The following is a 16,230-nucleotide window of genomic DNA, read 5'->3' as shown; positions in this document are numbered from 1 at the left end:
TCCAATCTGACAGAGATTGAGCTATTTTGCAAAGAAGAATGGGCAGAAATGTCACTCTATAGATATGCAAAGCTGGTAAAGACATCCCCAAAAAGACTTGCAGCTGTAATTGCAGCAAAAGGTGGTTCTACAAAGTATTGAGTCGGGGGGTGGGGGTGAATACAAATGCACGCCTCACTTTTCACATATTTATTTGTAAAAAAAAATTGAAAACCATTTATCATTTTCCTTCCACTTCACAATTATGTGTCACTTTGTGTTGGTCTATCACATAAAATCCCAATAAAATACATTTACGTTTTTGGTTGTAACATGACAAAATGTGAAAAATTTCAAGCGGTATGAATACTTTTTCAAGGCACTGTAGGTCTACGTGAGAAGTAATAAAGATATTTTTTCTACCATTAGATAAAGCCTGAGCATGTTTTAGTAAGCATTAAAACCAAAAGGGCTGTAAAACCAAATCCACCATACAATCCTCAGTAAAGTGTGAACAATGATACTATGATGGTACACTTATAGCATGAATGCATATTCAAAGCTGAAAGACTTTCTCTTCTGCTTTCAAAAGTGCATGACATGTTTTTTTAGAATCATCCATAGCGTTGTTAGTGCCCAGGCGTGAAAAGGAAGAATGTTTAAAGTATAACTAAATGCTCCTTTATGACAGTTCAAACAATTGCTATGTGATGCACAACCCTTATAAAATAAGTTTTCATTAGTTCTTGTTTCCTGGGGACAGTTCCCATATCAATTGGGGAATTGGTTTTTGTGGTTGTGGTTCAAAGTAGCCCTGGTCATTAGAGTGTCCTTTGATTTCATTTTGAAAATCTGGTGACTTTATGATAAATTAAACCTTTTAAATTACCTTTCCCGACTGAGCCCAATGCTCCTTCAGTTGTGCCTCACATGCTCCCTCTCCCTGACACTACAGCTCACAATTGGAGAGTTTTGTGCTGTCAATAGAGAAAATGGTGGGAAGGATAATCTACAGGTTTGTGAATCAGCAATGACAATGCTCATAATCACATCCGCAACATTTTTTTATCCCACTCTATTGTAAGCATACACAGCCTATATGAGAGTGACAATGCCGCTCTACATTCAGGAGTAGCATTGTTTTTCATATCACCACAGGCGTGCATAAGGGGATTTTACCTGCAGAATCCACAGATATTGGTCGGACTTTGCAGGGGAATTAGAAGAAAACTGAAAGGGAGGCCATAATTCTCTACTAAGAAGAAGAAGAAAAAAAAAACACACACACACTTTTTAGAGAATCCAGCGGTTTGCCTGCAAAGAAAAGCAGCTAATCATTTCACTGACAGGATGAGAACAAATACATTTCAGCTCTTGACCAACTATTGACGTAGGAAATAATTTGGGTAGAATAATATGAGATCGCTATGAGACAGCTTGATGTTGCAGCCCTGACATAGGTTGGCATTTTTTTCTGTTGTTGGGTGGCGTGGGTAAAATTACTCAGGGAGTTGGACCAAATCTGAGACAAAGTATTTTCCATGGCAAGAAACTGAGTGGGTAGACTTGAAAAGGAAAGAAAATTTGTGATTTTAGCCCAAAGATGTTAAGATGTTAACAATGAATGAAAAATGTTATAGAAAGCAAATTCTGCAAAATAAAGATAATAAACCCACTAATTTTATATTGTGATATGTAACAATGTAAAAACTGTTTAAAAATCCGATTGGTGTGCTAAGTCTGTCAATTTCAGAATGAAGAGCAAAAGAACAAAGACCCACAATGTGTGGAAAATGGCCCTCTAAAATTTGGGGCTTCCCCATTTCTTACCAATATTTTCAGGGATACTGTGAAAATAATAAAGCGGAGCTAATTTTTAGCAGAGGACATCCGTCAGAGAGGCATTAGTTATCACAATTTACTAAACCAGTCCATGGTGACCTAGATGACTGTGTGGGCCTTAGAGTAGAGGTCAAGAATAAAATACATGAAAAGAAAAGATCAAGGCCTGCCCCTCTACCTATGTCATTGAGATGGGTAGTGAAGGAGGCAGGGGCGGATCCAGGGGGGGGCAACGGGGCAATTGCCCCCTCCGAGAAATGCAGGTTAGTGTCACTGTGAGAGAGCCACTGGGCGGCTCTGTGAGTAAAAGAGCCGCCAGGCGGCTCTGTGAGAGAGAGAGCCGCTGGGCGGCTCCGTGAGTAAAAGAGCCGCTGGGCGGCTCTGTGAGTAAAAGAGCCGCCGGGCTGCTCCGTGAGTAAAAGAGCCGCCGGGCGGATCCGTGAGGGAGAGAGCCGCTGGGCGGCTCTGTGAGTAAAAGAGCCGCTGGGCGGCTCTGTGAGTAAAAGAGCCCCCAGGCGGCTCCATAAGTGACAGAGCACCACTGACATGTGTGGCCAATCAAAGAGCAGGCGGGCGGGGGAGCAGAGAGATGACATCATCTCTCACCGCCCGCCATGCATCCCTGCAGTTCCCCCCCACCATGCAGGCAGCTGCGGCAGCAGAGAGATTACATCATCTCTCTGCTGCCTGTCTCTGGGACACAAGAGACCACCTTAGCAGGTGGCAAGTGACAATCTGCATCTGGTGACAGGCGACATGGCAAGTGACAATCTGCAACATGTGGCAGGCGACGTGGCAAGAGACATGCAAGTGACAATCAGCAACGTGGCAGGCGACGTGGCAAGTGACAATCTGCATCTGGTGACAGGCGACGTGGCAAGTGACAATCCGCAACATGTGGCAGGCGACGTGGCAAGTGACAATCTGCATCTGGTGACAGGCGACGTGGCAAGTGACAATCCGCAACTTGTGGCAGGCGACGTGGCAAGAGACAATCTGCATCTGGTGACAGGCGACGTGGCAAGTGACAATCAGCAACATGTGGCAGGCGACGTGGCAAGTGACAATCTGCATCTGGTGACAGGTGACGTGGCAAGTGACAATCCGCAACATGTGACAGGCGACGTGGCAAGTTACAATCTGCATCTGGTGACAGGTGACGTGGCAAGTGACAATCCGCAACATGTGGCAGGCGACGTGGCAAGTGACATGGCAAGTGACAATCCGCAACGTGGCAAGTGACAATCTGCATTTGGTGACAGGCGACGTGGCAAGTGACAATCCGCAACATGTGGCAGGCGACGTGGCAAGTGACAATATGCATCTGGTGACAGGTGACGTGGCAAGTGACACACTCGGGGCTCCCACTGATTCTGCATTATGGTGAGTTAAACTATTTAATTTCTTATAACAATGTAATAATAGTAATAATGCGCTTCAATCATCCTGACACCATAACAACCATGGTGCCGTGATGATTGAAGCGCCAACACCAGCCATTTCCCCGATAGATGTACCCCAAAAAAATATATTTTCTGGCAGTGCCCCTCCGGAGACTAGACTCTGGATCCGCTCCTGGAAGGAGGTGTAATAGTTCAAACAGGAGAACAGCCTAGTGTGACAACCATGTCCCACTCCATAAATGCAGTGAAATAAGTCAGCATAGCCACTTTAGTACAGGAAGTGTGTAATTTGCAGGATTACTAGATTAGAACTTAATGCCTGAAAAATTAAACTAATGCAGCCACCACATTTGAGGACTGATAAACTGCAATATCATGTTTTTGGTTTTTGATTTCAACATATGATGAGTTCCCACTTGCATGTGAATCCTTAATTGCTGAGGCTGATAGTTGATAAGAAAGGTACAGTGCCTTGAAAAAACATTCATACCCCTTGAAATTTTCCACATTTTGTGATGTTACAACCAAAAACATAAATGTCTTTTATTGGGATTTTATATGACAGACCAACACAAAGTGGCACATAATTGTGAAGTGACAGGAAAATGATAAATGGTTTTCAAAATATTTTACAAATAAATATCTGAAAAGTGTGGTGTGCATTTATATTCAGCCCCCTTTACTCTGATACCCCTAACTAAAATCTATTAGAACCAATTTCATTCAGAAGTCTCTTAACTATGAAATAGAGTCCACCCGTGTGTAATTTAATCTCAGTATAAATACAGCTGTTCTGTGAACCTCTCAGAGGTTTGTTAGAGAACCTTAGTGAACAAGCATAATCATGAAGGCCAAGAAACACACCAGACAAATCATGGATAAAGTTGTGGAGAAGTTTAAAGTGGGGTTAGGTTATAAAAAAATATCCCAAGCTTTGAACATCTCACAGAGCACTGTTCAAACCATCATCCGAAAATGGAAAGAGTATGGCACAACTGCAAACCTACCTAGACATGGCCGTCCACCTAAGCTGACAGGCCGGGCAAGGAGAGCATTATTTAGAGAAGCAACCAAGAGGCCCATGGTAACGCTGGATGAGCTGCAGAGATCCACAGCTCAGGTGGGAGAATCTGTCCACAGGACAACTATTAGCTGTGCATTTCACAAATCTGGCCTTTATGGAAGAGTGGCAAGAAGAAAGCCATTGTTGAAAGAAAGCCATAAGAAGTCCCATTTGCAGTTTGCGAGAAGCCATGTGGGGGACACAGCAAACATGTGGAAGAAGCTGCTCTGGTCAGATGAGACCAACATTTTACTTTTTGCCCTAAAAGCAAAACTCTATGTCTAGCAGAATACTAACGCTGCACATCACCATGAACATACCATCCCCACTGTGAAACATGGTGGTGGCATCATCATGTTGTGGGGATGCTTTTGTTTTCAGCAGGGAAGCTGGTCAGAGTTGATAGGAAGATGGATGGAGCCAAATACAAGGCAATCTTAGAAGAAGACCTGTTAGAGTCTGCAAAATACTTAAGACTGGGGCAGAGGCTCACCTTCCAGCAGGACAACAACCCTAAACAGCCGGAGCTACAATAGAATGGTTTAGATCAAAGCATATTCATGTGTTAGAATGGCCCAGTTAAAGTCCAGACCTAAATCCAATTAAGAATATGTGGCAAGACTTGAAAACTGCTGTTCACAGACACTCTCCATCCAATCTGACAGAGCTTGAGCTATTTTACAAAGAAGAATAGGTAAAAAATTCACTCTCTAGATGTGCACAGGTATTTATTTGTAAAAAAAATTTGAAAACCATTTATCATTTTCCTTCCACTTCACAATTAGGTGCCACTTTGTGTTGGTCTATCACATAAAATCCCAATAAAATAAATTTACATTTTTGGTTGTAACATAACAAAATGTGGAAAATTTAAAGGGGTGTGAATATTTTTTCAAGGCACTGTAAATATGATTGTTAGAGCATCATAGTATGACTGATGTTGTGTTTTTCTCTAAGGAAACACACCTAAAACCTGTACTGAATATGAGCACTTTATAAGTAATAGCCTGCAGTAATAGGATATGACATAGCAAGCACACACTGAAACCTACTGTGAAAAAAAAAAAAAGATCCGTTACGCTCATATAGCCTTATGTTTATTTACAGTTTTAATTATAAACTGCTGATTGTTTTTTGGCACCATGGAGCAGTTATAAAAGTGTGATTCATATCTTACATTTAAATCCAGATCCTCTCTACTTAAATAGCTTTGCAAAGTCACTCAAGCATGTATGAACTGTTTATTTTTGTTTTTCTTCAAGCTTGTTGATATATTAGCAAACAGAGCCACAAAATAAGCTCTTAAATTAGGAAAAATTCCAAAATGTGTTTCCCCCACACAGCTAGATTTAGGGCCTATTATTTAGGGTCTTACATCTTCATAATAAACAGTATACCATTCACTTTACACACCTTGACAAGAAAGCATTATAAAAAGTAAACTGCTCCATTAAGTTGATATAACTCTTCTATACCCAACAATGCATTAAGTGCTGATAGATCCCATAAAGCAAGAGAAAAAAGGAACAGATATAAGAAGCTGTGCTAGAATCTCCACAAATACTATGTTATGCTATTGTGGTGCTCTTCATCTATCCAGACAAAGAGCAGTACAGTATTTAAAGTGAACCTGTCACTTTGCGCATTGAGGGTAAAGTAGCAGGTACCATTTGTAGTGTACCTCTCTGGTGCTGATACTTACCATACTTATGTTCTACCACTGCTCTGTCTCCCTGCCAGAGCACTAAGCAAAAAAGCCACGTGTTAGCTTGCTGCGATTTACAGCATTCAGAGAGAATCCCAAACTGTTAAAACAGCCGCATTCTGCAAATTTCCTGCTCTGGTGTAATGCATATTGCCAGCAACCTCCATCCTGGGCTTAGCATAGATATCTGTCTAATTAGAAAACAAATATCCCAGCACCTACCCTACCAGTCTAAAAATATAAGTGGAAGCTGCACAGCCACATTAAGGCTTGTCTATATCATGGGTTCCTACTCCTAACAAGAAGAGTGCAAACAATGGGACATAACGTACCAAGGCATTAAGTTATTGAAAGCAAACCTATCTTTGAGTTTCCCCATTCCACCCTTAGCTGCTTGATCACTTAATATAATGCTAAGCTACTGCCTTGCAGTTCGCAGAAGAATTTTCACCCTGATATGTGTGCTTCTTCAGGTGGCCATTGAGCTGCCTATCTGATAGACCTGATAGGAAGCTCAATGGCTAATTAGCATGGCTGACAATGCTACCATTTGTGAGGCAATGGTTTAGTGTTGTCATCTTGTAACAGAAATTGCTGTTACTGGCAGGGTCTCTACGATTTTTGCAACAAATTCACAAAAATATATTTCCTTGTATACAGAGGCATGATGCCAAACATATTAAAGAGTAGATTTAGTTTAGAGTTTAATACACAGAGTTAGTACAGGCAACATACTGTATACATATTAGCAGGCAATATCTGTGTATTGATATACAAAGATATATGTAGCGGGCACCTACTTTCATGTAGGTGACCTTTTTCTGTGTTTAAATTACAAAGTACAGTTTCAGGTAAAATTTTGGCAGGCTTGTACTATTATAACAGGCCTGGTTGTTTATTTTGGAAACTGGGAGTGTCAGTGTAGTGCAGGGTGTGGCCACCTGTGCTTGGACCCAGAGATGCCTCCTCTTGCTTTCAGTGACATAGTTCTGGAAGAGAGGTTGGACTTGGGATCTGAGTGACAAGGCAGCTTGTTTGTGAGTTCTGGCCAATCATTAATTTGTTTGACAGGAGGCGGGACTCTCATAAAAGTTGGGGTCACATGGTCAGTCAGGAGTAGTTGGAGTTCGTGGTCCAGTCTGGTGCCCAGAGAGGGGAGAGGTTCCCCTGCGGGGAGCCAACCGGAGCCCCACCGTGGGGAGGGAGGGGGGACTGGGACCCACGGAAAAGCTAATGACACTGGGTAGCATGTAGTCACTGGTGTCACTGGACGCCCCTGCGGGGAAGGGAGCATGCCAGACCGGAGAGAAGGGATGGAGAAGCCATTTCAGAAGAAGTAGCAACTAAGTGGAAGACAACTGGGCGATCGATCGTTTATGAGTGGCACATGGACTGTTGATCAAGTGAGTGAAAGCCCAGGGGAAGGGTACTACCAGAGGCTGAGGGATGTTGGTACGCAAGTCAGTGAGACAGGTGGAGATGGCCTGTAACTTTGGGTTCAACAATACCCCGGGATTCCAATGCATAGACAAGTGTAGCGCTGTGGGTTTAAAAAACTTATATAGATATAAGAATAAAGAAAACGTCTATGTCAAACAGCAAACATTGCAAAATATGACAGCTTAACAAATAAACAAATAAAGTCTCTGATGTTCTTCGGATCTTTTAAGGACTGAAAGGGACTGATGTTAGTCCAAAAGTATGTATAGTTCCTTATTCACCACGTGGATAACGCATGCAAAGGTGTGATGGACCCTCCACATAGAGAAAAAATGAAGGCTTACCAGAAGGATTGAACTCATAAGAACGTACGTTCAATGAGTCAATCAAGCTTATAACCCCAACGGGTAATCAAAAGGAGGAACCTCACGATTGGATGGCAATAAAACTTCAGAACATATCCAGACTCCTGACGGAACTTAAGAATGGATGGCAAACCTTCCCACGGATCATCTCAGATGGATAGTCCATATAAGAATAAAGAAGGGGGCCACATAGCATAATACCGTTTAGAAAAACAGATTTATTAAAATAAGTAAACAACTTACATTTCGGTAGTAAAAAAAGCGCTTCAAGTAAAATTATGGCAGGCAGTGGAGTCTCCCGACGCGTTTCGTCTTAAAAGACTTCATCTGGGGTACTCACCCACTGCTGCCATACCCCTTAATATAGATATCTTAGCCCCCTTAATGAGGATACAGCTCATGTCTAAATTTCTAAGGCACTTCCGGGTTTAGCCAAGATGGCGGACCCGCGTGCGTTCCACGCCTCTATTTGGTGTGTGTATATGCGTTCCAGCATTGTACTGGGATGTTATTATAGAGTGTAATGAGATTATGAGTGTAGGGATAAACTAAGAATAAAGACCACTTCCTTGTGGGGATGTCCCCAATATAAAACAATTATTAACACTCTCCATTCCGTAGTGGAGAGTGTGGTCCGAGATAGGGAAGAACGAGTAGCCGGATGTGCGTCACCCATTCGGACGGGACGAGCGCGCATCACTTCCCTTCACATGGACCGCTAAAGGTAAACAGCGGTTCAAGCCTCGTTTTGGTGTGTATCCACCTAGCAATAGAGCGTGCGTCACCACGTCGGACTGGGCGGAGGCACGTAACTACCCATCACATGGGCGGCTGGAAGTAAACAACAGATCAAGCCTCATTCTGATAATAATCAACCCAGTGACGTCAGTTAAACTCTGTATTGACAACAATGGGAAAGCACAGTGTGCAATAACATAAACTCAAATCTGCGCAGCAAGAGATATGATCTTTAAATGAATAAATGAATATGTATAAATATGAAAATAATATATCAATGACTATTAACACTCAGTGTGTTCAGTGAGTGGTAATAGTCATTGATATATTATTTCAATACATCCCCACAAGGAAGTGGTCTTTATTCTTAGTTTATCCCTACACTCATAATCTCATTACACTCTATAATAACATCCCAGTACAATGCTGGAACGCATATACACACACCAAATAGAGGCGTGGAACGCACGCGGGTCCGCCATCTTGGCTAAACCCGGAAGTGCCTTAGAAATTTAGACACGAGCTGTATCCTCATTAAGGGGGCTAAGATATCTATATTAAGGGGTATGGCAGCAGTGGGTGAGTACCCCAGATGAAGTCTTTTAAGACGAAATGCGTCGGGAGACTCCACTGCCTGCCATAATTTTACTTGAAGCGCTTTTTTTACTACCGAAATGTAAGTTGTTTACTTATTTTAATAAATCTGTTTTTCTAAACGGTATTATGCTATGTGGCCCCCCTTCTTTATTCTTATATGGACTATCCATCTGAGATGATCCGTGGGAAGGTTTGCCATCCATTCTTAAGTTCCGTCAGGAGTCTGGATATGTTCTGAAGTTTTATTGCCATCCAATCGTGAGGTTCCTCCTTTTGATTGCCCGTTGGGGTTATAAGCTTGATTGACTCATTGAACGTACGTTCTTATGAGTTCAATCCTTCTGGTAAGCCTTCACTTTTTCTCTATGTGGAGGGTCCATCACACCTTTGCATGCGTTATCCACGTGGTGAATAAGGAACTATACATACTTTTGGACTAACATCAGTCCCTTTCAGTCCTTAAAAGATCCGAAGAACATCAGAGACTTTATTTGTTTATTTGTTAAGCTGTCATATTTTGCAATGTTTGCTGTTTGACATAGACGTTTTCTTTATTCTTATATCTATAAAAGTTTTTTAAACCCACAGCGCTACACTTGTCTATGCATTGAAATTTTGACAAAATCCTTATTTGTTGTGTGAGCTGCTTTCCCGTAGGGTAAGCGCAGGGTTATACTTTTTTCTTTTTTGGTCAATACCCCGGGATCCCAATCAGTCAGGCGGGAGGAATTATTCAGAGTAATCTCTTCCTTAGCTCAACTTAGAAGTACCATGCAGACGGGAAGTAGTGGTAAAAAGGCAGCAGTAAAGCTCCCAGCACAAGTAGAGATACAGACTGTTCTTAAAAAGTTCTGTAGGTGAAGAAGTTATTCAGAGTGACTCTTTACCATATATTCTCTAGTAAATCTACTTCCATCTTCCCCACTGAAGAAATCATTCAAAGTGATTTTTTATAGTCCGCATTGTTCTAAGTCTTTGCATAAGAAAGCAAAGAAAAGATTACGAAGCAACAAAAGAGCATCTCAGAAAACCCTTCTCCTATCCCAGTTTGTGTTGTATTAATAAAGCAAGAGAAAAAGTACAAAATGGACTGTTTCTATTTCTATGGGCTGCGATAGGCTAGGTGGAAAACATGATTTACAGATATAATATCTAATCAGCAGCTCCTTCGGGGGTAAGTGCTACATATACTTTTCCTAACACTAATTTGCAAAGGGTTACCCCCAACCCCAGTATGAAATCCCATTGAGATTAGAACACTGCAAAATGAACGGCAAGAAGGATGTACTGTAAAATGGTGGGTAATGTGCGACCCTGGTGGTGGCTTAGGTTGCCGTATCAGAGCAACTAAAATGTTTGACTAATAAGAGTCCCCAATATGCATTTCCATTGTCCTTCTTCTGCCTTATATAATGACAAAACGTGTTTGATTTAAGGTACAATTGCAGTATTCATCCAAATGTTGTATATAAGGCAGATCCATAAACCAGTTTTGTGAACAATTCCTTTATATCAATGCCAGGCTTTCATATTGTTAAAATCAAAATGATCAAAAATACGTCTGGTCAAGTGGTCATTAGTAATACTAGAAAAATATGAAAGCCCAACAATAGTTCCCTAGTAAAATGTATCTCTCGTAGACATAGGTGGGAGAATTAAAGAGTGGTGCCTGCACCACTCTTCTAAGCTGAGAAAACAGAGCAAATGCTGCTCCTAATTAACAAAAGGGGCTCAAACCAGTATACTTGGAGATGCTTAGTCCAATCCCCCTCTCTTCCCCACTCTGCTGAATCCCAGAGGGAAGAGAAAAGGTTCTTAACCCTGCAGTCTGTGTTTGTACAGTGTAATCACTGCATATACAGAAAGGCATGTGAGCTCTCTGCAGGAAGTTCACATCCTGTGCACCAGATTGATTAGGTGGGCACCGGCAGCTGCTTTCTCTACTGAAAACTGCCACAATCCCTTTTTATAATTAGGAACAGGCCCTGTGCCAGCTTCTATTTCACTCTGAAAAGAAAACTGATATGGGTGGCTCGGAGAGACTTGAAACAGATATATCTGCTTAGTTAATGTAGCCATACCACAAACACCAGTTTCTTGCGCCATTATAATGGGGCAAGAACCTTTGTTAATTCTCCACAGGGAGTGTGGAAATAGATAAATGGGAACAAGAAAAATACAAACATCTTCTGTTGAACAAGTTGCTTCAAGTACTTGATTATTTAACTTCTCTGTTTTGCAAGTCAAATATAGGCTTTAACAACTTCAGCCCCGGAAGGATTTACCCTCTTCCTGACCAGAGCCCTTTTTGCGATACGGCACTGCGTCACTTTAACTGACAATTGTGCGGTCGTGCGACGTTGCACCCAAACAAAATCAATGTCCTTTTTTTCCCACAAATAGAGCTTTCTTTTGGTGGTATTTGATCACCTCTGCGGTTTTTATTTTTTTGCGTTATAACCAAAAAAAGAACGACAATTTTGATAAAAAAAGCAATATTTTTTACTTTTTGCTATTAATATCCCCAAAAAATATATAAAAAAACAAATTTCTTTCTCCGTTTAGGCCGATATGTATTCTTCTACATATTTTTGGTAAAAAAAAAAATCACAATAAGTGCATATTGATTGGTTTGTGGAAAAGTTATAGCGTCTACAAAATAGGGGATAGATTTATTTAAATTTTAATATTTTTTTTTGAATTAGTAATGGCGGCGATCTGCGATTTTTATCATGACTGCGACATTATGGCGGACACATCGGACACTTTTGACACCATTTTGGGACCATTGTCATTTATACAGCGATCGGTGCTATAAAAATGCACTGATTACTGTGTAAATGACACTGGCAGGGAAGGGGTTAAACACTAGGGGGCAATCAAGGGATTAAGTGTGCCCTAGGGAGGTATTCTAACTGTGGGGGGGATGGGCTACCACTGACATGACAGCGATCACTTCTCCCGATCACAGGGAGCAGTAAACCCCTGTCACGTCACTAGGTAGAACAGGGAAATGCCTTGTTTACAAAGGCATCTCCCTGTTCTTCTGCTCCGTGACATGACCCTGGCCCCCAGCAGACATCGAGTTCTTTACTACTTAACTTTGAATGGCAGACAAGCTAAATATATGGTTTTCTTATATGCAAATTACAGTGAAAAGTGCTATTTTTTTTAAATCCATTTATTAACTATATGAAAACATTACAGGGTCATGGAAAGTGAATCCCCCCCCCCCCAAAAAAAAATAAATATATATATATATATATATATATATATAAATGCTCTGTTTTTGAATCTTTAAGGCAGACAATGATTTGGTTATAGGCTTCCTCTTCAGGTCCAGCGCAGTAATTCATCCTGGCTTTCCTTGCTATTTACTTGCAGCCAAGTACCTGCAGATCCCTTAACAATGCACGTCTCTCTCAATAAGGACAACCAGTACCATGGCCAGTCACTTTAATGCCCTGTACGCATGGTCAGACTTTCGGACGGAAAATGTGCAATCGGAGCTTGTTGTCGGAAATTCCGACCGTGTGTTGGCTCCATCGGACTGTTTCCATCGAAATTTCCGACACACAAAGTTTGAGAGCTGGCTCTAAAATTTTCCGACAACAAAATCCGTTCGCGTAAATTCCGATCGTGTGTAGACAATTCCGGAGCACAAAGTGCCACACATGCTCAGAATCAAGCAGAAGAGCAGCACTGGCTATTGAATTTAATTTTTCTCAGTTCGTCATACGTGTTGTACTTCACTGCGTTCTTGATGTTCGGAATTTCCAACCAACTTTGTGTGACCGTGTGTATGCAAGACAAGTTTGAGCCAACATCCGTCGGAAAAAATCCAATGAATTTTGTTGCCGGAATGTGTGATCGTGTGTACAGAGCATAAGTGTTTGAGATCCAGTGAAACATCTGCATTTAGAGCTTCAGCTCTGTGTTTCTGTACTGGCATATTGCACAGAAGAAGACAGAGAAGGGAAGACTCTACCAAACTGTAGATCATTTTGGAAATTCAGCATGTACATTTTAAAAGAGAATTTGCTATATTCTTTAGAACGTGCACATGGTGTTAGAGATTTTCTCTTCCTGTTCAGCACTGGGAGTGTAGTCTTGGCATACACTGTGTGACAGTTGATTGGAGGAAAGGCACACACCCCACCTCCACATAGGCAGAGGAAGGAAGAAATGTGGAGAGCTGTGCTGTGACAAAACCAGCTCTCTGATAATCTATTTATAGCACCCACCCCAACACAAATTTCAGGCTGGTTTTATCTCAGTTGTCGGAGAACTTGTCAGAAGTTATCCTGCTAATAACAGAAGAATGGAGCAGCAGAATAACAGGGGACTTAGGGCTTTGGAGAGCGATAAGAAAACACTACAAGTATATGTGCTTAAGTCAAATTTCATGAATCAGGGTAACCCAACTATCCCATAGAAATACAATGTGATTGTCTTGGGAGCAGAGGTGGCTCTAGGCTTTGTGAGGACCCACTCATGCCCTTTGCAGGGGTTAAGGAAGAACCCTGAAGTGGAGCATCATATTACTGCTGCTGCTTGTGTGGGTAGGATGTGTACTTCACCAATCACATGGGATGAATAGGAGAGGAGGGTCAGCAGGGATTGGCTCATTATACATCCCACCCACACAAGCAGCAGTAATAAGATGCCCCACCTCAGGGTTCATCCTTAGCCCCTGAAAAAATGGGGGTGGTGATGGGGAATGGGGGAGGGGACCATGAGGTAGGGGAGAAGGGGGTAAAAAGGGGGGAGTGTGTAGGAGATGTCGTATGGGTAGAGGAAATCTGGTGTGAAACTGGGGGATCCTGGTCTTTATACAGATAGACGGAGAGAGAGAGAGAGAGAGAGAGAGAGAGAGAGAGAGAGAGAGAGGGAGAGGGAGAGGGAGAGAGAGAGAGAGAATAAAGTAAAAAAGACAGAGGGATGGAGTGAGAAAGAAAGAGGAATGGAGAGGATTGAGGAAGAAAGAGAGAGAGAGAGAGGGATGGAGGGAGGGAGAAAGAAAGGGAGAAAGAAAGAGGGATGGAGGGAGAGAGAGGGAAAGAGGGAGAAAGAGTAAGAGGGAGAAAGAAAGAAAGAGGGATGGAGGCAGGGAGAAAGAAATAGGGAGAAAGAAAGAAAAAAGAAAGAGGGATGGAGGGAGAAAGAAAGAGAGAGAAGAAAGAAAGAAATAACAATTTAGGGGTGCGTGGGGGGTAGAAATCAGGGGAGCGCTATGTACAGTGTTAGGAGTGTGCTACATTCAGTGTGCAGAGTTAAGGAGCATGTTATGTACAGAAGGTACAGTCCAAGACTGCACTTCCTCCTGTCTTCCTCTGCCATAAAGCCTCTTGTTTCTCCTCCCCCCATAAATGTCCCAACACAGACCTCAGATACAGCGCAGGCTCAGGCTCCATGCAGAAGGGAGATGTTCTTTCTCCCAGGCTCCTCCTCGTGTGGTCTGTCATAAGACATGTCAGAGCCAAGGAGGAGCCTGGGAAAAGCATCCTCGGCTCTGTTACTCTGGGCTGGGAGGCGACAACTGGCATGGCGTGAGATATGCTGCGGGCACCAGCAACTTGCAAGTGTAGCGTCTGGATGGATGCCTGGCACTAGCGATGTCAGACCCCTCCCCGCCTCCTGTACATTGCACCAGCTGGAGAATTGTGCTGTCACTTCTGCAGAAGCCGGGTTTCAGTATTCAAAAGTAACAGTGATGATCAGAAAGCACAGGGCAGCGCCGGAGATAGTAGAATGCCACCCTGGTGATTGATCACAGGCAAATTAGGCGGCCGTGAGGCCCCTGTGAGTGTGAGGCCTTAGGCGATCACTTAATTTGCCTAATTAAAGAGCTACCTCTGCTTGGGTATTCATAACATGATATTTGGATGATATTTGGTGCAGATGGGAAGAATTAAATGCATTGAAATTCATGTATTATGAATAAATATTGCTGCTAACTGAAATTACTAAAACAAGTAAAATGTATTAGATATCTCAACATAGGATTTTGACACTATGTTAAACAGGCATAGTTCAGTATCCTCACATTACTTATTATTTACCCAATGTGCTTTCTTGTTTTGCAGTTTGTAAGGGAGCATCTAGTGCAGATGCCATTAGAGGATTACACAGCTTGGCTCCAGGCAAGACTGGCTTCTTCGCCATCCCATAGAGTCCAGAGTGCACCTCCACATAGATGACCACTTCAAGGCTGAATAATACGTTAGTCATAGTCAAAGAATACAAAACTACTTGTTATCTTCCTTATTTTTCACCAGCAGCACTGAATGACCTATGGTTTATATATATTTACATTATCATATATATCATCATTGTCAGCTATAAAATAAGACTTCTATGAAATTTATCACTGGATAGCAGAATTTTTTTTCAAAACATTCAATCTTGGTAATTCTTTTGTTTTAGTCTTAAGTATTTGTGGAATCGTACAACAACAAGCAATGCAGACATTTATCCAAGCAAACATACAAAATAAAGCAATCGAATCAGTTTACATGGACCCTCTCTAATTCAAAATTGTAAGATTGCAGCATATATACTTAAAGTGTCAAACATGGTAAATACTACTCTAACTTTAAACATATTAATCCACAGATCATTTATCTATTATAGTATTGCTTTGTTTTATCTATAGATTGTCCATTTTGCCCATTCCTGTCCCTATTCTTATTTGCATGCAAATCACGCTTTTTTATGCATTGTAAATATTTCCAATAAAGCAAAAAGTATTTTGATTAAATATCTGCGGACCATGTTTTAGAGTCTAGAGAGTATGTATTTATGTTTAACTAATATATGATTTATATATTGTAAACCCTCTCCTTGCCTGTAACCCATTTCTACAACCCAATTACTCCAAATTTTCATTACAAATCTGTAAGGGGTAATGTGATATATATATATATTATAAAGTTTTTAATTGTATAATGGTAAATACAGAATTTCACTGTTTGGGTTTTGTATGTACCACCTTTTGAGCTTGTGGTTGGAAGGGCAGGTTAAAGTGGTTGTAAAGGATGAAGGTTTTTTTTATCTTAATGCATTCTCTTCATTATGGTAGAAAACCTTTCATGTTCA

The 16,230-nt window shown here is 41.6% G+C and overlaps 1 protein-coding gene across 1 annotated transcript in view; it reads left to right on the top strand.

Annotated features, from left to right (window-relative positions):
• Positions 1-15,883, top strand: part of CCDC60 (coiled-coil domain containing 60) — a 339,745-nt gene extending 323,862 nt beyond the window's left edge. The window contains exon 15 of the mRNA XM_073625478.1: positions 15,219-15,883. Coding sequence (XP_073481579.1) covers positions 15,219-15,332 — 114 coding nt within the window. The 3' untranslated portion in view covers positions 15,333-15,883. The remainder of the gene's footprint in view (positions 1-15,218) is intronic.
• Positions 15,884-16,230: the final 347 nt, after the last annotated feature.

This window comes from Aquarana catesbeiana, linkage group LG01, assembly GCF_042186555.1.
Source record: "Aquarana catesbeiana isolate 2022-GZ linkage group LG01, ASM4218655v1, whole genome shotgun sequence".
Lineage (NCBI taxonomy): Eukaryota > Metazoa > Chordata > Amphibia > Anura > Ranidae > Aquarana > Aquarana catesbeiana.
Note: the sequence above shows the minus strand (reverse complement) of the source record. Positions and strands in the feature narration are given on the sequence as shown.